Below are 27,206 nucleotides of genomic sequence, written 5' to 3'. Positions count from 1 at the left end.
GTGTAGCGTGTGTATCATCAGTCTGTCTCTAGCTCTAGCTTGTGTGAGCGCAGTGTGTGTAGCGTGTGTATCATCAGTCTGTCTCTAGCTCTAGCTTGTGTGAGCAGCAGTGTGTGTAGCGTGTGTAAAGGCACAGCTTTGATGGCATATGCAGCTCTCAGAGCGACATGATGCTGCGTGAGCGAGCAGGAAGCAGCAGGATTACACGTGAAGATCATCACAGTAATCACAGTCGAACAGCCTCATCCTGACCTGCTGTCATTATTTATCTGCAGCGACAGCATTCACACTCGCGCTTGTTTTTATTCTCCCGCCTCTTTGTGAATCAATGTGTTAACCAGCTATTCGTTAGGCCTGTCATGCAGTAACATGGAGGAGTATTCCTCTTCTAGGCAGCTCTGCTTGACAGGTTATTTTCCTGATATATTATATCCCAAGCCCTTTTTATTTTGCACATGCATGTTTTTTGCATTAATATATATGCAAAATCTTCCTCTTGATATATGTCTGACCTCCAGCGTAGTGTGGAATATGTAAGTGTGTGTTTTCAATGGTATTTTAAAGTTACCGGGGGCCATTTGTCTTTCTAACGGATGTCATTCACCAGTGAAATCACGTCTGCATGTGTTTTATGCGTCAGTGTGCGCTGCAGAGTGACTTTGGTGTGACCTGGAAAATGTGTTGTCATTAAAAGCCAGAGGAAGTTTTAACCGTAAACTACTGTGATGTTCAAGTGACCCACTTCTGATTTGTCTTTCTTATGTAGGGGTGTGCGATATATACCGTCTCTGCCATAATATCGTAATAGTTGTTTTAACAATATGCAGTCTGACATTATCGAGTATATCCCACACACACACACCCAGAGTGTGTGCGCATACACTACATGATGCAGTCTTGAAGATTAGACTAGTGCAGACGCACGCTAAATATATATCATAAATGTGATATTTATTTTATACAAGTTTACTAAACAAGAATTTAATATTAAGTGACTTCCATTTTAGACACCATATTGCCCATGTTTACTCTATTTCACCAACGAGAATAGTTCAAAACAAAGTCACAGCACCGTAATCGCGTCTCTGAGCTTGAATGAATCGGTTGAATCAATGATTCAGTGACTATATAGATTAAGATAGTCAAATGATTCGTTCCTGAATGATTCAGTTGTTTGAATGAATCGGTTGAATCAATGATTCAGTGACTAAGCTAGATTAAGATAGTCAAATGATTTGTTCCTGAATGATTCAGTTGTTTGAATGAATCGGTTGAATCAATGATTCAGTGACTAAGATAGATTAAGATAGTCAAATGATTCGTTCCTGAATGATTCAGTTGTTTGAATGAATCGGTAGATCTCAATGACTCACTCATTAACAGGGACTTGCTGCCGCCTACTGGCGGTTTAAAGTATCTTTTCGTGTTTTAAATAATTTCAAATATTAGTATTCAACGTTATGTGTTTAAAACATCAAAACATTATTTATGCACAACTGCGGGCTATTTGTCACCTCTAAGCTCATTAAATAGTCTGTGTAAATGCCACTTCTGTGTTAGAAAATGCTCATAAAAGGAAAAAATACATTTAAATGTTTTGTAAAAGATGATTTCTGTCACTGCTGTGAACTGACCATCACACAGAATATGAAGAATATCAAAAACTTCAGGAGTCAGCTGATCACCAGCACAATAACACGCTCAGCTAAATATCCTTAATTATCGTTAGTGAGAAAATCGAATGGATCGCACTTCACTTCCGGTAAGGAAGGTCAATATAGACGCTCTGGCGTCAGGCACGAGTTTCACTTCTGGCATTGGCGTAAACAGATCATGTATACCGGAAGTGATGTCTTTACACGTATACTGTAAACATACACGGATATTTTATACGTTTTTTTTTTTACTCTCATAGACTTGTTACCCATTCACACCATTATATGACCTACACACAGCAGCGGTTGGAGTTAAAAATCTTCATTTGTGTTCAACTGAAGAAACAAACACACCTACATGTTGGATGCCCTGGGGGTCAGCAGATAAACATCACATTTTCATTTTTAGGTGAACTATCACTTTAATTCCCTGAGGGAATGCTTTCATGCCGCAGCTTTCTTTTCCAGTAAAAAGTATTTCATTTTGGCCTTTTTTTTTCTAAAAATGCTCCTCCAAAACAATCAGTGTCGATACTGGCCGAATGAGCCAATTTCCCCTCATTAAATAATCTCTCCAGCCATCCTCTCTAATGAATAACAGATGTGCTCTGATCTCTCAGGGGGGGTTTGGAAACGGCAGTCATCAGGAGAGACAGAGCTGCCAAAACCAAACGCCAGCGACCAACACTGAAACATCTCACTCCTAAATTACTCTATCTATCTATCTATCTATCTATCTATCTATCTATCTATCTATCTATCTATCTATCTATCTATCTATCTATCTATCTATCTATCTATCTATCTATCTGTCTATCTGTCTATCTGTCTCTCTATCTATCTATCTATCTATCTATCTATCTATCTATCTATCTATCTATCTATCTATCTATCTATCTGTCCGTCCGTCCGTCCGTCCGTCCGTCCGTCCGTCCGTCCGTCCGTCCATCCGTCCGTCCGTCCGTCCGTCCGTCCATCCATCCGTCTTGCCTTTTCATATTAAAGTCTAAAAATATTATATACAAAGTCATGCTAATTTTTTTTTTGTAATTAAAAATTTAATTGTATTTCTACTTTCTGACATTAAAATTGAATCCTGTTTGTAACCTCAAATTCAAGGTGTGGTTGTTATGGTGTTGGTGTCAGTGGTTTTTATGGTGACTGCAGTGAATGGTGTTGTGGTTGTTATAGTGACACAGTTGGGGATGGTGATAGTGTTGCTAGTTGTCATGGTGATGGTTTGCTACCTGTTATGATGATGGTGTTGTTGGTTGTTATGATGGTGTTGTTTGGTGTTGTTGTTGTTATGATGATTGTGTTGTTGGTTGTTATGATGGAGTTGTTGGTTGTTATGATGATGATGATGATGATGATGATGATGATGATGATGATGATGGTGTTGTTGGTTGTTATGATGATTGTGTTGTTGGTTGTTATGATGATTGTGTTGTTGGTTGTTATGATGATGGTGTTGTTGGTTGTTATGATGATGGTGTTGTTGGTTGTTATGATGATGGTGTTGTTGGTTGTTATGATGATTGTGTTGTTGGTTATGATGATGGTGTTGTTGGTTGTTATGATGATGGTGTTGTTGGTTGTTATGATGATTGTGTTGTTGGTTGTTATGATGATGGTGTTGTTGGTTGTTATGATGATGGTGTTGTTGGTTGTTACGATGGTGTTGTTGGTTATAATGATGGTGTTGTTGGTTGTTATGATGGTGTTGTTTGTTATAATGATGATGTTGTTGGTTATGAGGATGATGGTGTTGTTTGCTGTTGTTATGATGATTGTATTGTTGGTTGTTATGATGATGGTGTTGTTAGTTGTTATGTTGATTGTGTTGTTGGTTGTGATGATTGTATTGTTGGTTGTTATGATAGTGTTGTTTGTTAAAATGATGATGTTGTTGGTTATGAGGAGGATGGTGTTGTTGTTATGATGCTGGTGTTGTTGGTTATGTTGATTGTGTTGTTGGTTGTTTTGATGATGGTGTTGTTGGTTGTTATGATGATGGTCTTGTTGGTTGTTATGATGCTGGTGTTGTTGGTTATGTTGATTGTGTTGTTGCCTATTATGATGATGATGTTGTTGGTTGTTATGATGATGTTGTCATTGGTTGTTGTTATGATGATTGTGTTGTTGGTTGTTATGATGATGGTGTTGTTGCCTATTATGATGATTGTCTTGTTGGTTGTTTTGATGATAGTGTTGTTGGTTGTTATGATGATGGTCTTGTTGGTTGTTATGATGATGGTGTTGTTGGTTGTTATGATGATGGTGTTGTTGGTTGTTATGATGATGGTGTTGGTTGTTATGATGATTGTGTTGTTGGTTGTTATGATGATGCTGTCATTGGTTGTTATGATGATGGTGTTGTTGCCTATTATGATGATTGTGTTGTTGGTTGTTATGATGATGGTGTTGTTGGTTGTTATGATGGTGTTGTTGCCTATTATGATGATGGTGTTGTTGGTTGTTATGATGGTGTTGTTGGTTGTTATGATGATGGTCTTGTTGGTTGTTATGATGGTGTTGTTGGTTGTTATGATGTTGTTGGTTGTTATGATGATGGTGTTGTTGGTTGTTATGATAATGGTGGTGTTGTTGGTTGTTATGATGGTGTTGTTGTTAGTTATGATGATGGAGTTGTTGGTTGTTATGATGATGGTGTTGTTGGTTGTTATGATGATTGTGTTGTTGGTTGTTATGATAATGGTGGTGTTGTTGGTTGTTATGATGATTGTGTTGTTGGTTGTTATGATGATTGTGTTGTTGGTTGTTATGATGATTGTGTTGTTGGTTGTTATGATGATTGTGTTGTTGGTTGTTATGATGATTGTGTTGTTGGTTGTTATGATGATTGTGTTGTTGGTTGTTATGATGATGGTGTTGTTGGTTGTTATGATGATGGTGTTGTTGGTTGTTATGATGATGATGATGATGATGGTGTTGTTGGTTGTTATGATGATGGTGTTGTTGGTTTTTATGATGATTGTGTTGTTGGTTGTTATGATGATTGTGTTGTTGGTTGTTATGATAATGGTGTTGTTGGTTGTTATGATGATGGTGTTGTTGGTTGTTATGATGATGATGATGATGATGATGATGATGATGATGATGATGATGATGATGATGATGGTGTTGTTGGTTGTTATGATGATGGTGTTGTTGGATGTTATGATGGTGTAGTTGTTGGTTGTTATGATGGTGTTGTTGGTTGTGATGATGATGATGATGATGGTGTTGTTGGTTGTTATGATGGTGCTGTTTGGTGTTGTTGTTGTTATGATGATTGTGTTGTTGGTTGTTATTATGATGGAGTTGTTGGTTGTTATGATGATGATGATGATGGTGTTGTTGGTTATGATGATGGTGTTGTTGGTTGTTATGATGATGGTGTTGTTGTTTGTTATGATGATTGTGTTGTTGGTTGTTATGATGATTGTGTTGTTGGTTGTTATGATGATGGAGTTGTTGGTTGTTATGATGACGGTGTTGTTGGTTGTTATGATGATTGTGTTGTTGGTTGTTATGATGATGGAGTTGTTGGTTGTTATGATGATGGAGTTGTTGGTTGTTATGATGATGGTGATGTTGGTTGTTATGATGATTGTGTTGTTGGTTGTTATGATGATGGAGTTGTTGGTTGTTATGATGATGGAGTTGTTTGTTATGATGATGTGTTAGTTGTTATGATGGTGGTGTTGTGGTTGTTATGGTGACAGTTGTGGATGATGGTATCAGCAGTGATGGTAGAATCCTGTCTGTGTGTGTCAGTGGTGTTTCCGTGTTTCCCCCAAGCGTGTGTGTGTGTGTGTGTGTGTGTGTGTGTGTGTGTGTGTGTGTGTGTGTGTGTGTGTGTGTGTGTGTGTGTGTGTGTGTGTGTGTGTGTGTGACATCCCGTGCAGTGTGATAAAGTCATTAAGAAGCCATTAGAAAGCCATTAAGATTCATTAAGAGAGCGAGGTGGCGGTGTAGTACAGCGTCGCTGTGTTCCCAGCGTGGAGGAGAGTCTGTTAATCACACACTTTATTACTGGCCTCTTTTTTACAGAGTAAATATTACACCAGTGAGATCAATGAGAGGCCATCCTATTGAAACACATGCCTGTGTGTATGTAAAGAGAGACACACACAATCACATTCACACAATCACTGTTATTGTCTCTACTGTAATAAAGCTGAACATTCATTTGCACTTTCATTCTGTCAAACCACACACTCGAGCTTAATACTTAAAGGGAGAGACATGATGCATTTTGAGACATTTCCTATCTGATGTGTGTTTGACAAATAATTCTAAAGATTGATGACACTTAAAACCTGTGTTTCAATGAAAGGTTTTTTTATCCTTTGCATGATTAATTGTCTTTTAATCTTCTGAAATTAGTTTAATCTGAATAAGAGTGACATGGTTTTGCTGTGGACAAAAAAAAAACACAGTGGAGTATGTTATCTTAAGGTTTTGTAATGACTTAGCCCTGTGCATTATGGGTAAATAGGCTGACCTCACATACATCAGCAAAGCCCTGTAGGACATACCTGAGCTCTGTACCTGTGAGACATCTTGTTCTGACCTCAGTGTGAACTCTGAGTCTCTGGGTGAGCAGGAGGTACAGGTGTGAGAGGAGGTCAAAGGTCAGCACTGCTGCTCAGTACTGTAAAGGTTAGAAGGTGCCATGATGGATCTGAGAGCTGTATAAGTTATCAGGTGTGTTTAGGTGTTTACAAGTTTACATATGAGTAAAATGAAATATGAGAAAAATAAAATAAGATTGTGTTGCAATTACAATGTGGTCTAACACAATATAACACATATATATTTGTGGCAAGCAGGGTGGGGCAGAGAGTCGTGGGAATGGAGTAAAGCCGGTGTCACAAGTGTTGATTAGGGTCAATTGCGTGCCACACCGGTCTCGTGTCCCACGGAAGAACTTCAGGAGTTAGATGGCCGTCCACCTAGGGGGTATCCAACTAAACCCCCAGGCATCGCGGAGGAGTTCACCCAGCTGGTGCATCCGGTGGCCCAGTAGTGCACAACACAACAAAATTTTAAAAGCAACCATAAGTTCATAACACAACGAAAAAGCCACAACACAGCAAAATTAAGTCATAACTAAGGATGTCCCGGTCAGGTTTTTTTGCCCTCGAGTCCGAGTCCGAGTCATTTGATTTTGAGTATCTGCCGATACCGAGTCCCGATCCGATACTTATATAATACATACAAAAAGAATAAAGAAGAGCGAAAAAACGAACCAGGATGTTCCTTTTTTTTTATTCACCTTATTGTAACATTCAACAACTCTAACAAACAGAGCACTTCTGTGAGGTAGCTTGAACAATCAAGTAATAAATAACATAAATTCTTCACTTTTGGATTTTAGTGCAACAGTAAATATAAGTCCGGGACCGGAGTTGCGCAGAGCAGGAAGTACAATGGCTATATCAAAAGCACACCCATACTCTCACAGATGCAGAACAATTAATTATGTTGGTGTGAAATAAACATTAAATTAAATTAAATTAAATTAAATTAAATTAAATTAAATTAAATTAAATTAAATTAAATTAAATTAAATTAAATTAAATTAAATTAAATTAAATTAAATTAAATTAAATAATTTGCTCCCAAAAATCCTGAAAAAAGTCTGTTAGTGCCTCAGTGACAACTTCACTCTGAGAAGATCTCAGCTGTCAAACATGACATCACACAGCCGTTTTTATAGCATCAAATAACTAACTAAAACTAAACTTATTTAAAAAACAAAAAATCTTTTGTTTGACATTAAACAGACAGCAGTAACGGCTACTGCCCCTTTAAGACCTAATAGAAGGCTCTGTGTCATCTTTCTCGACTGTATAAAGTCCTCTTAAGGCATATTCAGACTATGTCTGCTTGGATACTCATCAAGATGGACATGTTAACATACTTCTTGTGTGAGTTGGTCCGTTTAAGCGCAAGACTTGAAAGAGAACTCAATATTTGTGAGACGAGTGCGCGCTTTCGGATGATGCACAGAGACAGATCAGCGCGCGGGTTCTCATTCGCGTCTTCTGGCGAATATACCCGGGGGATGACGGTGAAAATGACTACTCATATTCGAACATACGGCAGCACTCGCATGCATTGAACAAATTTTACACAGATAGGCCGTTTTGCCCACGTTTTTCTTTTATTAGCGCTGTTGTAATGTATCACTGAGGAGCCAGCACGTTTATCCATCAACAGAAACATACATAAAGCATTATTTTCAAGTTACAACCCATATTATTGATGCGTCATCAGATGTGAGATGAACCGCGGTGCAACTGTGCACCTTTCACACGGCACCCCTACTCACCTCACCCCAGAATATACATATATCAGAGTCCTGATCGGAACGTAACGTCGATTCCGATCCGAGTCTGAAATCACGTGATCGGGACCGATTTTCGATCACGTGATCGGATCGGGACATCCCTAGTCATAACACAACGAAATCAAGCCACAACACAACGAAAAAGCCACAACACAATGAAATCAAGCCACAACACAAAGAAATTAAACCATAACACAACAAAATCACAAGACAACACAACGAAATCAAGCCACAACACAATAAAATCAAGCCACAACACAACGAAATCAAGCCACAACACAATAAAATCAAGCCACAACACAACAAAATCAAGCCACAATACAAACAAAAAGCCACAACACAATGAAATCAAGCCACAAACAACAAAATTAAACCATAACACAACAAAATCAAGCCACAAACAACAAAATCAAGCCACAACACAGAAATTAAACCATAACACAACAAAATCAAGCCATAACACAACAAAATCAAGCCATAACACAACAAAATCAAGCCACAACACAATGAAATCAAGCCACAAACAACAAAATCAAGCCATAACACAACAAAATCAAGCCACAACACAATGAAATCAAGCCACAAACAACAAAATCAAGCCATAACACAACAAAATCAAGCCACAACACAATGAAATCAAGCCACAAACAACAAAATCAAGCCACAACACAGAAATTAAACCATAACACAACAAAATCAAGCCACAACACAGAAATTAAACCACAACAAAATCACAACACAACAAAATCAAGCCACAACGCAAAGAAATTAAACCATAACACGGACGCAGGGATGCTCTTATTATCGGGAGATATGAGGGTCTGTGGCTCTACTATTGGAAAAAGTGTAATGGCTAACTTGCATCACGTGTGGTTAGATAACCAATCACATTAAATCCTTGATGTCATTGAATTTCATTCAGAGTTGTGCGACTGTTTGCGGACACCATAGAAATGGATGAGAAGTGCTGTAAACTGAAATCATACCAGTCACACAACTGTCTGTGACTTCTCTTATAAAAAAAGTTTTTTTTTCCAATCTCTAAAAATAGAACAATCCAAAATGAATGTTGAAGATTAGCCGAAGGGCTGTCGATTCATTAAATGATTATTTCCTCCTTAAAGTTTTTTATTCAGCATAGGGAATCCTCTCCTCCATTGACCTCCATTGACATCCTTCTCTGTGTAGCTCTGCGTTGCGCTTTTTCTGACTTAGGTTAAACACTTGTCCTTAAGTGGCTTTGCCATCGGCCTCACTCTGCTCCCATGGCTCTCGGCCACGCCCTGCTTGTCACAATATTATTGTAGAACACATTGTACTAAAACATGTACTATTTATACTAAACATGTTATTTAATTCAATCCAATTTAGTCCTTTATGATGCTGAAAGGTTCAGAGGTCACTTGGACTGTTATTTATTTAAACCATAGACTGTAAAAAAAATATGGACGTAGTGTTCATGACGTCACCCATAGGTGAGCGATGAGCCGTTCTAAAGCTTAAAGTAGGGGCGAACTGGCCGTCGCCATCTTGCGAGCGAGTCATTGAGTTTCACTTCCGGATAACAGAAAATGGGTAAAGGTGCAGGATGTGGGCGGAGCTTAGGTGACGCAATGACTATAGACAGCGGATAAATGGTAGTCCACCGGTCACTCAAATTAACCACGCCCTTAATTATGCAGAACTTTAAGGCTGCTTTCACACCAAACGCGAATGACGCGATTTGCGCGAGTGATTTACATGTTAAGTCAATGCAGAGACGGGAATAGGTATTTGGCAGCATAAGGCTTTATATACTGTAAACAAATGAGTTTAAAAATTCACCCCCTCACAGTTTTCATGAAGGGCAAAATTAGCCGTATAGACCAAAACCACAGTTTGTCCCAGGCTGTAAACATGTTTTTTCTGATGTAAAGTTGGGCATTTTAACATGAGGCTCAATGAGATTCTCCTCCTTCTGGAGTCTGTCTCTAGTGGCCAGTCGAGGAATTGCAGTTTAAATCACTTCCGTATCGGCTTCAAGAGAAATCGCGGGAGGTTGCCGCTTGGTTTAAACTCACTCATTTCTCAACTGTTATTCTGCCGTGTGTTGGTTTGTCAGTGTGTTGGTTTGGCGTTTGGAGAGGTTTTCGGCACATGTGGAGTCTCTCTCTGGTTGGCTCGGCTGGGCCGTCGGCTGGCCAACAGCTCTGTGTTTTCCGGCCCGTGTGATGACTGGCACGGAGAGAGGCTGACAGCCCAATGTTTTACTCCACGCAAACACACGGAAACATGCTTACACAGGCAAGGTGACACAGAAGAAGAGCAGTCTTCGATTAGTGTTGTGTTTAGATTAAACTGGAGATTATTTCTGCTAAATGGAGCATTTCGTCATCACAAAGACTAATGTCATGCTTGAAGAATGGATGCACCTGTGTTTAGTTTCCACACATTTATTTTAGTTTTAGTTATTTTAGTACATCGAGTTAAACTAAATAAATATGAGAAATGCTGCCTTGGCAACTAGCTGAAATTAAGTATAAGTTTTATTATATTTTAGGAACACATTTTTATGGTTTCAGTTTTAGTATTAAATAACTATAATAACCCTGGTGTTTATTAACATTTTTTAATTAGCTTTTATTTTTTTAATAGTTTTGTTCATTTTGTTATTGCTTTTGTCTTTATTATTATTTTTTCTTCTTTTAAATATATCTATTTATTTTTATTTCAGTTTTAGTAATTACTACTTAGCTTAAACTAGAAAGGAAACATTTCTTATATATATATATATATATATATATATATATATATATATATATATATATATATATATATATATATATATATATATATATATATATATATATATATATATATATATATATATATATATATATATATATATATATATATATATATATATATATATATATATCACCAATCAAGCATAACATTATGACAGGTGAAGTGAATAACACTGATTATCTCTTCATCACGGCACCTGTTAGTGGGTGGGATATATCATCAAATTAAGTCACCTTTATTTATATAGCAGTTTTTACAAGTCCAGTTGTTTCAAAGCAGCTTCACATTGATAACAGAAGATAATGCAACATAATTTGATTCGGCTGTACAGCCGTTCTGGAGAAAAATAATTATCATACAGTGTCAATGCAGGCATATCAGTAATATAGTTGAAATGTAGGTTTCCCCAACTGAGCAAGCCAAAAGCCAAAGGCGACGGTATCAGGCTGCAAGTGAACATTTTGTCCTCAAAGTTGATGTGTTAGAAGCAGGAAAAATGCGCAATCGTAAAGATATCACTCAAAAGCATTACTTGAGTAAAAGTATAGATACCTTGCCAGAAAATTACTTTGGTAAATGTTAAAGTCACTGTTTAGAATATAACTTAAGTATAAAGTTTTAAAGTAGGCCTATTTGATATTTATTTAACTTAATATAAAAATACAAATAAAATGTTTTCATATGAAATGTACTTAAGTATTGAAAGTAAAAGTGCAAGAAAATGTAAAATACAAAAGGATCACACACAAAAAAAAAAAAAATATATATATACCTGTATATGAAAACAAAATTCAGCAAGCATCAAGATTGTGTTCAGTTTGGCAAACTGGCAAACTGTTTATTGTAAGTTTTAAATAGAAAAAATATGAATATATAAATTATACTTTTATCATTCATATTAATTCATAGTACATTGACTAATGTAAGAGATGACACAAACAGTTATAAAGTTATAAAGATGGCCACTTTCACACATAGTCATAGCACTAAAATTGAGACACCCCTCGCTGCAGCCTGTAGCACGATGACGTTGCTGGATCAGATCCAATACGTACTGGATGGTGGATCGTTATGGCAATGTCATTCATACAGATCTCTGAGTTAATTTATAATGCGTATGCGCTAGTCATGATGTATGATCATTATTGATGATGTTCTAAACTGTGTAGTTGTAGTACTGATAAATAGTATTAAGTAATTATTGATTAATAAATCATCTTTTCATAAATGTGATGCTTAAATTATCCTAGTTTCGCTGTACATGCATCCAAAACAGTTAAATTTATATATTCTGATCGTACTTCCTGTTGAGTGGAAGGAAAAATGAGTCAAGTAATTGTCTCTGTTATTTTAATCCTCAATGCAACACGATCTGTAAAGAACTTTAAAATACCAGCCTACACATTCAAGGGAAAATGCAAAACGTGTGTCCTGATGGTGTGAGCATGTTATTAATCGTTATTTTTGCGCGAGCGGTTTGAGTAGTTATCTATCCAGCAAAACTCTTGTGCATTCAATGTCCCCAAAACTCTTCTGCGCATGCGTATATGACGTCATCGAATTGTGAATGAAACCACCGCGCATGCGCGTCCAGTACGCGTTGGATCTGATCCAGTACGTCATCGTGCTACAGGCTGCAGCGAGGTATATTTCACAATATATTTGCTTCTACTTTAACACTTAATGGTTAACTGATCAAAATATGCCAGTTCACTGCATAAAAGTGTCCAGATGGGTGCAAATAGGCTTAATTCTATTAACAAATTGAACTTTTGGGTCAGACTTGCGTGTTTTTGTCACGTTGTATGTGCCGCTTGAGGTAACGTTACTAATGTTAGCATACTCTCAGCCTCGATGGCATTGATACAACATCTAGTCAACAGATTAATTACTTAATAGTGATAGAAAAACTTGTACTGTAGTAACATACCGTCTAAAGACAACATATTTGTTTTAAATGAAATCCGGTTTTGAATAGGGCTGGGAATCGATTCCAAAAAGAATCGATTCCTCGATTCCAAGGCGTTGGGAATCGAGAGTCGATTCCAACGTTTGGAATCGATTCCATCGCGGGGAATCGACTCCTCTTTATTCACCTGTCTCTCGCTTACTAATAATGATTGGAAGTCTCTTTAATTTTTGCAAAAGGTTCTTTTGAACAGTTAGTTTCAAATAACGAGTTAGAAATAAAGCAATTCAGCGTTTTTTTTGCATCATTGTGTGATGACGCCACTAGAACGTAATTCTAACTACTTATTTTTATGGTATGAAACGTTCAAATCAAGCCATATGTGAACGCATATCGCTGATTATTACTATACCTTTCATTCACTTAGTTTAATAGTGTTTATTGTCATTGTTTCCTTCTGTGATCCTGCATCGTGGAGAAGTTTGCTACATTTTGCACACATAAACTCTATCATTTTAAATTGTGAAATGGTTCTGTTGTCCACAACGGTAGGTTTTGAGCGCTGCTTACAGATGCAGATGTGAGGGTCTTATTTTAATTTTCTATTTTCTTATATTTTCTTTAATCCATTGATAACAAAGAAAATGCGCCTAGACTAGAGTACAGCTTAATGACCGAGTCTAATGTTGCTATAGTAATGAACGCAACTTGCTCGCGCATCTGATTGACAAATAAACTGCGCACTCTTATATTATTGTTTTTGTTAATATTGTGGTTATTTTGCCTCGTACATTCTGTGCAAAAGCACTTATTTGAATGTAGTCATTTAACTTAACTGTGCACATGCATTTTAGACATGTCATGTAGTTTTAAACATGCAATAAATGCACATCCATGAATAATGTGCGATCCTTTTTATTTATTAGGCTAAATCGCATTTACTTCTGGGCTATATGGGCCATTTCAGGAGAATCCATCATTTAAAATTCATCAGAGTTATGGAAATGTATCATCATTTTACAAATAACGTTTCGGAGAAGGATACTTTCTACATCCTTGTATCCTGCGGTCACTCCGGAACTAGGTTCCTCCATCGATTTTGTTCAAAAAAGAAGAATCGAAAACAACAGTGCGGAATCGATTCTTGGAATCAGGAATTGAATCGGAATCGATTCCAAAAATTTCGGAATCGACCAGCCCTAGTTTTGAAGTGTCCCACTCTGTGCAGCAGCTTCTCCTGTCAGTCGTTATAGCAACGGACACAACACTGAAAATGAAATCAACCGCGGTTGCACGAGCAGTCTTCTGAATTTATTTTATAGTAATGAAAATGCTTTGGGGAAATGTATCGGAGTAAAAAAATAAAAAAAAGTAAAAGTTGACAAATATTATATATATATATATATATATATATATATATATATATATATATATATATATATATAATATTAATAATAAAATTCACCTCCCTCACATTCAAAATTAGCTGTATAGACCAAAACCACAATTTGTACCAGACTGTGAATATGTTTTGTTCTGCTGTAAAGTTGTAAGCATTTTAACATGAGGCTCAATTACCCCTTTTCCACCAAGGCAGTGCTGGTGCTATTCGGAGCCAGAGCCTAGTTTTAAATTGGTTCTTTGCCTTTCAATTCCCAAAGCACCAGGATAAGTGGTTCTTAAGTAGCACCCAAACATTGGTCTATAAGTAAAAACCGCTTGCGTCAGAGGCTGGGGGCGGCGTTACCGTGATCAAGACGAACACAAACTTGTGACCTCCATTTTCTAAATAGCAGCTAATCAGCTAACAGGTTGTAATCTCCGTCTATACAAATCATGGTGAGCTGCACGAATGCGTTGGATTCGCGGCGTTTTGATGCCGATGTTGGATCATAAAGGCATGAGCCATTGAGGGAAGGCTCGAGATGCATCGGCGCGTGCTGTGCAGACCGATCGCCGTATGACATCAAAGTACAGCGAGCGCAAACGACTCCTTATGCTTTTGAATCGCTCACGCGGTATTTTAATATCATACGCGGATCAGTCCGTGCAGCGCCGATGCATCTGGAACAAGCCTGGTGTGTTTGTATTTGTAATTTGGGCGTTTTAATATGGGGCTTAATGAGATTCTGCTCCTTTTGGAGTCAGTCTCTAGTGGCCAGTCGATGAACTTCAGTTTAAGTCACTTCCGTATCGGCTTCAACAGAAACTGGGGGAGGTTGCCACTTGGTCCTAATAGTGATGGGGATATTATACTGTAACAAGCACCATGCTTCAAATGAGACGTTAAACCAAGGTCCTGACTCTCTGTGGTCATTAAAAATCCCAGGACGTTCCTTTGGAAAAAGTGTAGGAGTGTAACCCCGGCATCCTAATAATCCCCTTCTCTTGATTGGCTTAATCACTCTGTCTCCTCTCCAACAATCAGCTTGTGTGTGTGTGTGTGTGTGTGTGTGTGTGTGTGTGTGTGTGTGTGTGTGTGTGTGTGTGTGTGTGTGTGTGTGTGTGTGTGTGTGTGATGGGTAGGTTTAGGGGCAGTGTAAGGGGATAGAAAATACGGTTTGAACAGTATAAAAACCATTACGCCTATGGAATGTCCCCACAATTCACAAAAACAAATGTGTGTGTGTGTGTGTGTGTGTGTGTGTGTGTGTGTGTGTGTGTGTGTGTGTGGGTGGGCGTTATAGCACAATATGGCTGCCGTCTCATCATCCAGGTGGTGCTGCACATTAGTGGTGGTTAAGGAGATATAAAGCACTTTAAGGACCCAGAAAAAGCGCCATATAAATGTAAAGAATGATCAGTTATTATTAGTCTAACTGTAGCTGTTTATGGTTACCAAGCAACATATCCTCAAAGATAATTGCACGAACAAATGATTGATAGGTTATAATAAAGTTCAGCTTCTCAGTGTTATCTTATAAAAGATTTGAATGTGACTCATCTAGCAGCTGCTGTTGTTTAAGAGTAAATTCTCCTCTAGTTGTTTTTTTCTCCATATTTATGCCTTCTGTAATTGAACAGCTTCACAATACGTATAATTAGTCAGTACCTGACTGTGAACTCACAAATTAATCTATTTTTTGAATAGCTGAACCAAATCCTTTATTTTTAACACAGACTTTTTATGACCTTCCTCTCTGGTTTTGTTCTTTTCCATCTGTCACAACACAGCTTTATCTCTGTGCTGCTTTTACTGTGTTTGCATGACAGTTAATTATAATTCAATTCATTACCGGCATTGCCATGGCAGTGTTATTTTAGATAACTAACTCGACATCTCATCAGCATCAGCATCGGATCAGTCGTGAAAACATAGACGGTAAGAGACTTTTTAAAATAACATTAGCGTGACAGTTTTTGTTCTAATTTTTTACTTAAAGGGTTAGTTCACCAAAAAATGAAAATGATTTCATTGATTACTCCCCCTCATGTCGTTGGACACCCGTGAGACCTTCGTTCATCTTCAGAACACAAATGAAGATATTTTAGTTGAAAGCTGAGAAAGGCTTCAGAAAGGCCTCCATTGGCATTCAGGACATTCCCACTCACAAGACCCATAAAGGCACTAAACACATCGATACAAAGTCCATCTCACTACAGCGGCTGTACAATAATACTCACCCTTTAAGTAGAATATTTCATAATGTAAAGCTGTTTGTTGTGAATTGTTTAAAACAGGAAGACAGGGCAGGACATATCAAATAGCCCCTCCCCTTTTTTTAAACAGCCAATAGCGTTTAGTTTATATCACAGCTCGTCCAGAGCCGTTGAGCTCGGTTACGCCACAGTTTCCTCCTGATCTCTAACCGCTTCGCCTTCTAATCTCCTCCATATCGCTTTAAAATATCATTCTGTGAAGAATTCAAACAGGTCCGATAAGTTTTCTGTGCTATCGTGTCTCTGGACCGGAGCTGGGGCGGTTTTGTAGCCTTGAAATCTAGACGCACCCTAGCGGCAGCAAATTTAATCTGCCCGCGAGTGTCGTCTAGCAACTCTCAATACCCTTCTGAGCTGTATTCCTCACAATCTGGACGGACCAATCACGTCGTGTATAGAGTCGGTGGGCGGGGCCATAATGACGACGGCCGGGTTGCGTTTACGTGCTTCTAGTAAACACAGAAGCTGGCGAACGGCGGTCTTTTGAATCCGCTTTGACCGCGACTCTGGAAGACTTGGAGTTAAGCTTTTCTCTGAGAAAAGAACAAAGAACGGCACTGAAGTCATTCTTAAAAAGGGAAAATGTGTTCGGAGTTTAGCCGACCGGATACGGCGAATGTTTAATCAGTCAGCGAGCTCCCCTTCACCGTCGTTGCTCTGGTTGGTTGTAGCGCTATCCTATCGCGTGCAGAGGGAGTCTGAAAGACAACCGTTTATCCGCCCCTCGGATTGAGCCTTCAATGGTGAGTTTCCAGACCAAACATCTTGATGTGGGTCTGGCTTGTCAGGCTAGCGGTTTTGTGCTCCTATGGCAAGCATATTTACACTGAATCGTTCCCTGTCCCCTATATATATATATATATATATATATATATATGTGTGTGCCATTCGCCATGTAGAAAATCGTACATCTGTGAATAAGTGACCGATTTCAGCCGCAGCTTCAGCGTCTATAGTGTTGGGGGCGGGGCTTCAGATTCTACAGAGCATTTGATTGGACAGAAAATCTGATGTGCAGCGTGATGTCATCAAAATCATTGATCCATATTGGTTGAAGTGAGAGACTGTGAAGTTTTTAAGGCTTATATCTTCTAAATGCAAATGTATGTCATTGTTTTTGAGCTTTCAGATAACAGTAAGACTAACATATTCATATTAAGAGAATAATTTAGTGAGGAGCGAGTCCATCTAATCTTCCAACAGCCAGAGGATATAAGCAGCTGTTTACCTCTCCTCAGTCTCAGCTGTTCCGGCGTCCCTCCACCTCCCCAAACGTTCATTTTGGGTACATTTCCCTACATATATCCTGTATTAAGTCATGGGGGGGTATACCAGAGATTGATGCTTCATCGAGACCCTCATAGTACACTGTAAAAAAAAAAAAAAAAAAGGCTGTCTAATCAGTGACTGATCACATCAAAAATTTTCAGTTGGCCAAATTGCAATTTAATTCACAGAAATTCAAAGAAATTTAGATGTGATCAGTCACTAGGAAATTTTCAATTGGAGACATTATTTTATTTTTTGTACAATGCAGAGAGCAAGTCAAATAAGTTTAACCTAATATCTTAAGATTAGATGGGCAAAACGATTCCAAAAGCCCCAAAAAACCTTCCATTCTGATTCATGGGGACTTTAATTCACTGGATTGATAAGCTTTATATTATTATAGTAGGCCTACACAAACCATTTTTTGTTATTGTTGTTCAATATCTTAGACTATGTGCACTAATGTTAGCGTTATATAAAATTACAGGGATGTAAGATGGGCATACTCTAATGTTGGAGAGCTTCTGGAAACACAAAGTTCTTGATTTCTCTCTTTGAAAGGATCCTCCGGTCGTCTCCTGCAGGGAAATCAGGTCGTATTTTCCAGCCGAGTGTTTCGGGAGCGTGATTTAGTGCCGCACGCTGCTTCGGATGAGTGTATTTTTAGTGTAGCGGCTGATAATGAACATTGACTCCCACTGACTCTCTACACACCAGAGACAGAACTGGGGTGGCTAATTAACGCCTTATGTAATTTCTCTGACCGACCGTGGAGCAACAGCGAAGAGACGAGCGATAAATTAACCGCTGATTGACTGTGAGATCTTCACTCGGCGCGGCGGGAAACTCTTTATTCTGCTCCGAGGTGAATAAACGGCCACATGCTTTGACTGAGAAATCCTGCTTTTTTTATTTCAGCCTTCAAACTCTTTAAAGATGCCGTGTGTGATGTTCAGATAGTGTCTGATAGTTTGACCTGAGTCCAAAATCTCCCTCTATATCCTCAAATTAGGGCACTATTTTAGGGGACAGCTATTTGTAGGAGTGTCTGAAACCATAGTTGACGTTATATACTCCTTCAAGTGAACTGTATTAGTGGACTAGGGAATAGTGAGTGAGGGTTTGAGGGGCGATTGTGGATTCATGTGCCTGTGTGAGGCTTGTCATCTGATCTGTCATCTTCTGACTCAACCAATGATGTGAGTTTGGGGGCGGGGCTATCTGTTTGATTGATGTAAAACAAGATATTCTCGATTATTTTGGTCAACACTGAGAAACGATTATTTAACAGGATTACTTAAAAAATGTGGACACTGTAAAAAAAAATGTTGGGTTTTGTTGGTTTAACTTAAAAAAGTAAGTAACCTGGGGCCGGATTCACAAAACATTCTTAAAAATAAAATTATTCTTAACTGCCAATTTCTTAACTTAAGAAAAAATATAAGAATATTTTATAAGAATATCTTTTTTCTTATGATTGTTCTTAACATAAAATTTAAGAAGTATTCATATTCACGAAAAAAATGTTCTTAAAAATCATCATAAATAACTTCTTTAAAGTTAGGATAACCTCCAACCTATCTTAAATACCCAAATGTAAGATGTTTAACCAATTTATTGGGTTGTTTCAAATATTAAGCATTACAACATAACAGTAGTTGGTTAAATATAATATTTATAACTAATAGTACCATATGGATGAGTATAAAACCAGCAAAGCTCGCACCAACCGGAATAGCGGATGAGAAACTCAACGTAATTTAAAAATACTACTGTTATTGTGTCACAAACAGTGGTTTTAAGACTTTTTCAGGTGAGAATGTACTTGTTTAAAGATTAAATCTGTGGTTTGTTTATAAAGAGAGCGCCTATTTGACAATTTTATCTGCTGTTTTTGAGGTTGTGAGAGCCGGGCCATCAGCGTGTGTTCAGCACTCATTAACATAATAATAATAATAATAATGCGATCGATTTATATAGCGCATTTCAAAGCACTTTACATAGAAGGGGGAATCTCCTCAACCACCACCAATGTGCAGCACCACCTGGATGATGCGACGGCAGCCATATTGCGCCAGAACGCTCACCACACACCAGCTGATTGGTGGAGAGGAGACCGAGTGATGAAGCCAATCAGGATATGGGGATTATTAGGAGGCCATGATGGACAGGGGCCAATGGGCAAATTTGGCCAGGATGCCGGGGTTACACCCCTACTCTTTTTCCGAAAGACATCCTGGGATTTTTAACGACCACAGAGAGTCGGGACCTCGGTTTAACGTCTCATCCGAAAGACGGTGCTCTTTGTCAGTATAGCGTCCCCATCACTATACTGGGGTGTTAGGACCCACACAGACCACAGGGTGAGCGCCCCCTGCTGGCCTCACTAACACCTCTAAAACCCGCCGAGAGCAGCCTTTCCTCGGCCAGGTCTTCTGACGTCTGCCGCGGGCTCGAATGTCTCTGAGCTATGATTCGTCTAGTGTAGATCTAACGACCGACACGGCACATTAAAAACAACATTTAGTGTTTTACTCCCGTCACGACGAAAATTGGCTGCACACTTATTATGATATCTACGGTAATCTGCAGGAAGCGCAAAAAGACAGGCTTTGAGGTGTTTTTCAGTCAGCGAGTCTTCACTTTCAGTAATACCTTTCAATAAAATTACAACAAATAACACCATTTATTTTCTTCTTAAGTAAAAAATTAAGATGTTCTTAAGAAAATATTTGAGAACTTCTTAAGAATTTTTCAAGAATTGCACTTTGGAAGAATCTTACGAAAATTCTTAAGAAATTTTTCGTGAATCCGGCCCCTGGTTGCCTTAAAATATTGAGTTTATTGAAATAAAAAATTTGAGTTGATACATTGAAGGAAATTTGTTTAATAAATAGAAACTCAAAATATTATTGTCTCTGAACCACATAAAAAATGTGATAAATCATGAAAATAGCACAATTTGGCTGCGTCATCACAAATAAAACACACAATTACCCAATATGCTTACAAAATCTTTTAATAATATTTTAATAAAGGTTGTCGAATCTCAAAAATGTTCATTGTATTAACTCAAAATTTTACTTTCAATGAACTCAAAATTTTAAGGCAACCAGGTCACTTTTTTTCTAAATAATGTTTTACAGTGTATCTATTTAATTATCTTTCCATTGAACTCTGAAAAAAAGCTTTAAAAAAAGCAAAAATTAAATGAAAAAATGTCCTCATTTTTCAGCATGATTAGTGTTTTTCTCAAAGATCAAATGTTTTCTTTTATGATCCAATCAAATCCCGATGATGATGAGGATCATTACTGGCCTGAGATCCGCAAATGAAAGACATCAGCATCGATGCTGGTGTTAAATCTTCGTCATTTTGTTTGCTTTAGACTGGCTCTATAAACATGTACACGAGAAACCATTCCCTCATCAAAGCACAGCTGGAAAAATCAATACACCGTTGTGTTATCTTCCTCCCATACAATGAAGGACTAGACATTTAATATAGGCTGTGTGTCATTCTTTGTAAGGCAAACTGTTGCAAGTTGATCTGTAATGTGAGATCATTTTCACGTAAAGCCTTGTTAACGCTTCGTTCTTTTATGATATTTATGATTGTCAAATACAAAATAATTGTGTAAAAACCAAGGCATGTTGGTTCAACATCAATGTTAGTTATCGTCTAGAATGCTACATTTATTTATTTCTGTTGCTAATCACTTAGACAAGCCAGTTTGAACATTTCTATTTTAACAATGACCACTTCTGACATTTTTGGACCAATTCGCTCAAGTCAAAGATTCGATATGTCATGTGCAGTAAACGATTCAAGACCGATTATTTTGCCATGTGTTAAAAAGAATCATTGAAAACTCCTATCATGTCCAGCCAGCTTTTGTCTTTAGATTAAACCAACATCCCAGAAACCATTTCATGTCTTTATTGAACATCCAGATCGATTCACTGGCATTGCTGGAGCAGCTATTTGATCCGATTGGATAATCATCTGTATGATGGCTGTCTTCAGAGTCAGATATAATCGATGAAACCGCTATCTTGACTAAAGGCAGGCTCTGTTTGGAAGGGTTCCCACGTGTAAACAAACACAAGCACGAGAATGTGTGAGCTCACACAAGCCCTAAAGAGATGCCTGGCCTTTTTATTTTGTGAAGGAGAGTGTGCAGTGATACGAGAGACGTGAAACTAGCATATATGTAGGGAATAGGGATGCTCCGGTCTGGATTTTGGAGGTGATACCAACAAGATAATGCTTGTCATCATGATCCGCTGATAGGGATGCACGACAAATCGGCCCCCATATCGGTATCGCCCAATATATGTTTGTTTTAATATTATCGGCCTGATAAGAAAATGTGTCCGATATATTAAAGCAGATGATGTATTATTTCCTTGAACTGAGACACTTCAGATGTCCACTGTTTGCAATGATGGTTTTTAATTGGTTTAAATAGGATTCAAATAATTTCAAAACAGGAAATTACAGTTTATCGGCCAATATATTGACATGGCTTTTAATGGTGAGAATTTTGTTTTTGTAATCAGGCTCTCAAAAATAATTTAAAAAATTGGATTTAAATTTATCGGCAAATATATCGGTATCGGCCGATATTCGTTCATTTAAGTTTTTATTATCAGCACAATAAAAAAATGTGGCCGATATATTAAAGCTGTTACAAAATTGTATTATTTCCATTAGCTAAGACCCCTTAGATGTGCACTGTTCACCATGATGGTTTTTAATTGCTTGAAATATGATTCAAATCACTTCAAAAAAGGAAAATACAGTTTATCAGCTAATATATCGGTTATCGGCTTTCAAATATAAAGAACTATCGGATATTGGGCAAAATGTTCATATCAGCGCACTAGGGATGCACAATATATCGCCTAACAAATCGGTATTATTGTTATCGGCCCGATAAGAAAATGTGTCCGATATATTAAAGCAGATGATGTATTACTTTCTTCAGCTGAGACACTTTAGATGTGAACTATTTGCCATGATGGTTTTTAATTGCTTGAAATATGATTCAAATCATTTCAAAACAGGAAAATACAGTTTATTGACCAATATATTGACATGGCTTTTAATGGTGAGAATTTTTTTTCGTAATCAGGCTCTCAAAAATTATTTGAAAAATTGGATTTAGATTTATCTAAATCAGCCTATTTATATTGGTTATCGGCTTTCAATCATAATGAATTATCAATATCGGCCAAAATTTTTATTTTGTTGTTTCATATGGGATGCACAGTATATCGGCCACCATATCGGTATCGGCCGATATTCATTAATTTAAGTTTTTATTACCAGGTCACCTGTAAAGTGACCTTGGGTGTTTTGAAAGGCGCTGTTAAATAAAATGCATTATTATTATTATTATTATTATTATTATTATTATTATTATTATTATTATTATTATTATTATTATTATTTATTATTATTATCAGCACAATAAAAAAATGTGGCCGATATATTAAAGCTGATACAAAATTGTATTATTTCCATTAGCTAAGACCCCTTAGATGTGCACTGTTCGCCATGATGGTTTTTAATTGCTTGAAATATGATTCAAATCACTTCAAAAAAGGAAAATACAGTTTATCAGCCAATATATCGATTATCGGCTTTCAAATATAAAGAACTATCGGATATTGGGCAAGATGGTCATATCAGCGCACTAGGGATGCACAATATATCGGCTAACATATCGGTTTTGGCCGATATTTGTTCATTTTTAATGTTATTGTTATTGGCCCGATAAGAAAATGTGTCCGATATATTAAAGCAGATGATGTATTATTTCCTTCAGCTGAGACAATTTAGATGTGAACTGTTTGCCATGATGGTTTTTAATTGCTTGAAATATGATTCAAATCACTTCAAAAAAGGAAAATACAGATTATCAGCCAATATATCGGTTATCGACTTTCAAATATGAAGAATTATCGTTATCGGCCAAAATGTTCATATCAGTGCACTAAGGATGGAAGATAAATCGGCCACCATATTGGTATCAGCCAATATGTTTTAATGTTATTGTTATCGGCCTAAGGAAATTTGGCCAATATATTAAAGCCGAATAATAATGGATTGTTTCCTTTAGCTGAGACACCTTAGATGTGCACTGTTTGCCATGATGGTTTTGAATTGTTTGAATTATGATTCAAATCACTTTAAAAAAAGGACAATAAAGTTTATCGGCCAATATATCGGTTATCGGCTTTCAAATATAAACAATTATCGTTATTGTCCAAAATGTTCATATCTGTGCACTAGTAGGGATGCACAATAAATCTGCCACCATATTGGTATCAGCCAATATATGTTTTAATGTTATCATTAATGACCTAAGAAAATTTGGCCGATATATTGAAGCTGATAAATCTGATTTGGCTGATATTTGTTAATTTTTTAAGTAATCATTATCAGCCCAATAATAAAACTGGCCGATATATTAAAGCCGATAAATAATGGATTATTTCCTTGAGCCGAGACACCTTAGATGCGCACTGTTTGCCATTATGGTTTTGGATGGCTTGAAATATGATTTAAATCACGGTTTATCGGCCAATATATCGGTTACCGGATTTTGAAATATAAAGAATTATCGGTTATCGTCACATTTTTTCCCTAGGTGATACCGATTCAGGTCATTCAAGCTTTTGTATATTTTTTAAAAGTGATAAATTAGTATAAAATTAAGTATCCTGGCAGCAACTGACATAAAAAACTAAAAAACTACCTTCTATATAGTATGTGTAGAGTGTATTTCTTTTCTCACATTGTTTTTTTGCCTGCTATATAGTATGCGATTTTGCAGCCATTGTAATTCTTGCTTGTTTTGTAGATCTTTAAACACCCATACAGTTGGTATCTTTATTCATTCATTTATTTATTGTATTCATAGAGGTCATTTTCAAATTAGCATAATTGCTCCAGCCTCCCCAAATGTTAATGAAGAGCATATTTTAACCTTCTGTTGTAAAGGCTGATTTGAATATATGAATGATGCCAATAGGTTCTCCACATTAATACAGTATACTGTGTTAGTTTCCTAGAAGAAGGATCCTGGCTTCTCACTCATGCTGAGATGTTTTCACACACACATGCTGGTGGGATACAGCGAAGAGCTCCGCAGAGAGAGAAAGAGAAGCCTGTGTGAACGGACGCTCACGTCTCTATCTGGCTTTAGAAGTTGATGACTGATCTGTCCAAACCTGCGCTGATCCAAAACCAAATGAGATGCTGACATTTCTAGACTTTTTTAGGGGTCTTGAAGTACTTATTCAAAATAAGTCTTAAGAGAGTATGCGATTTTGGACGATGTATCCTTAATGGAGCATGTAATCCCAGAATGCATTGCAACAAGCTCAGTGAAGAAGGGACTGATGAGGCCAAAAGACATCTTTGATATTTTGACTTGTGGAGCTTTTTTAGCGGCATTATAAGCACAAAAGGTGCTATTCAATAATAAAACGTATTATTTTTTATAATAAAAAATCATTATTTTACTGAAAAGTACTGGTTAAATTTACAGTATATCTAAAACTGCATTATTTTACCCAACGTTTGTGTGTGTGCTGTGTTTTAATGCACGATAGAATCAGTGTTATTGTTAAGTAAAAACTATTAAGAAAAATGTATTAATATTATCTATTAATATTAGATGAAACTCTGTATTCACATTTTTTTCTAATCATTTATGATAAACAATTATTTTATAGAAAAAAAAACATTAAAACCAGTTCAGTATATTATTGATTATTTTACCCATTATCAAATTATTATTATTATTATTATTATTATTATTATTATTATTATTATTATTATTATTATTATTATTATTATTATTATTATTATTGTATCATTATAGTTGTTGATAACTCTTATACAAAACGTATTAAACTTATTAAAACTATTTATATGTGCGTGCGTGCGTGTGTGCGTGCGTGGGTACGTACGTACGTATGTATGTATGTGTGTATATATATATATATATATATATATATATATATATATATATATATATATATATATATATATATATATATATATATATATACTGTATTCATATTGCAAAAAAAATTACAAGACTTAAATGAAAATGGGAAATGTGAACTTAACATCTAAAAGGAACAAAATAAGATGAAGTAGTAATATTCATTAAAGCTGAATAAAATATTTTAAAACACAAAAACTTATAAAAAGGACAAAAGTACATTTACTACAATTACTAAAAGTGAAAATATAAAAATAAATTAAAAATATGAATAAATAGTATCTGAATAATACAAAATGAACACACTCTTGTGCACTATACATGTGCCATGTGAAGCTGTTTCCTGCAGACTGATGTGAATCTGTCACTTACAAGGCCCTGCTTCCATTAGGATGCAGTCTAAGAAGAAAGCTCCCTATGTAGACAGTTTACATGCACACCAGTAAGCTGAAAACTCCCAAATATCAGCTTACTAATAACCAGTTTTCCCCGTTTACATGCAAACCAGTAAACTGACAACGGCAGTAAACCGCGTTTACATGACTTTATTAATAAACCAGGTTATTTCCTTCTAGTGACGTCAATAATATAATAATGTCCGTATCTGAGTCTGAGTTTTCCAAATGTTTCGTCAGTTGTGATGTTAATAAAGCGTGTCAGCGGGAGATTTACGGCTCATATTACCCCTCATGCAGCGTTTAGACTGAACCTCTTCTGCTTCTGCTGCAGGAGATGAGAACACATCTTTACAATTTACTGGCTCTTAAAAGAGTCTGCGTTTGTGATATATGTCCTTATTTCATGCGAAGCGCTCGCTCGCTCTGTCTGGATGCGTTTAAATCTGCTGTAAGTTTGCGTTTTTGTCCCCTATCACACATGCGCACTTCAATAAGCCGACAGAAAGCAGGTTAATGTGTTTACATGCAGCGCGAAATCAGGCTAAGAGGCCTGCTTACGCCGTTTATGAGCTTACTCCGATAACAGAAAACGGGTTACCGCGTTTACATGACCGTGATCATTGTCGGCTTATTAGGAATAATCGGCTTAAGAACGTGCATGTAAACGCACTCGATGTAACTGCTCACTAGATTAAGCACAGATCCAGCATCCTCCTGCTCATTTCTCTTTGGGTAAGTTTGAGTGCAGATTGAGTTTCATTTCTCCTCCGACAGACTTGGAACTTGTTGAAGTTCATCTAATGATCTGTATGTCTAATTTAGACACAGCCATGAAAGTTTCTGGCTTCTTTTCTTTTCTCTGCGAGCTAATGAGTTTAGCTCCCTGGATGGATATGCAGTTTTAATTGACAATTGGCAGCCAGATTGCAAACGAATCACTAAAAAAACACATTCGTTTCCCTCAAGGCGACAGCGTTATGCAACAACCTGGTGAAACTTGAGCGAGGAAAAGATGCTTGAATGATAAAGTTTATGAGTTAGAAGAGCAATGTGTGTGTGTGTGTGTGTGTGTGAGAGAGAGAAAGAGAGAGAGAGAGAGAGAGAGAGAGAGAGAGAGAGAGAGAGAGAGAGAGAGAGAGAGCTT

The 27,206-nt window shown here is 37.0% G+C and overlaps 2 protein-coding genes across 5 annotated transcripts in view; one reads left to right on the top strand and one right to left on the bottom strand.

Annotated features, from left to right (window-relative positions):
- Nucleotides 1-27,206, top strand: part of rbfox3b (RNA binding fox-1 homolog 3b) — a 622,784-nt gene that overhangs the window by 124,687 nt on the left and 470,891 nt on the right. The window lies entirely within an intron of this gene.
- LOC137048629 (uncharacterized) lies at nucleotides 2,883-6,223 on the bottom strand. The gene is made up of 3 exons (XM_067426807.1): nucleotides 6,213-6,223; nucleotides 3,601-4,922; nucleotides 2,883-3,430 (listed from the first exon to the last, which is right to left on the bottom strand). The coding sequence occupies exons 1-3, from the start codon at nucleotides 6,221-6,223 to the stop codon at nucleotides 2,883-2,885; spliced, it is 1,881 nt and encodes a 626-aa protein (XP_067282908.1).

This window comes from Pseudorasbora parva, chromosome 2 (assembly GCF_024679245.1).
Source record: "Pseudorasbora parva isolate DD20220531a chromosome 2, ASM2467924v1, whole genome shotgun sequence".
In the NCBI taxonomy this organism is placed as follows: Eukaryota; Metazoa; Chordata; class Actinopteri; order Cypriniformes; family Gobionidae; genus Pseudorasbora; species Pseudorasbora parva.
The sequence above is the reverse complement of the archived record's forward strand: the minus strand, read 5'-3'. Positions and strand labels throughout refer to the sequence as shown.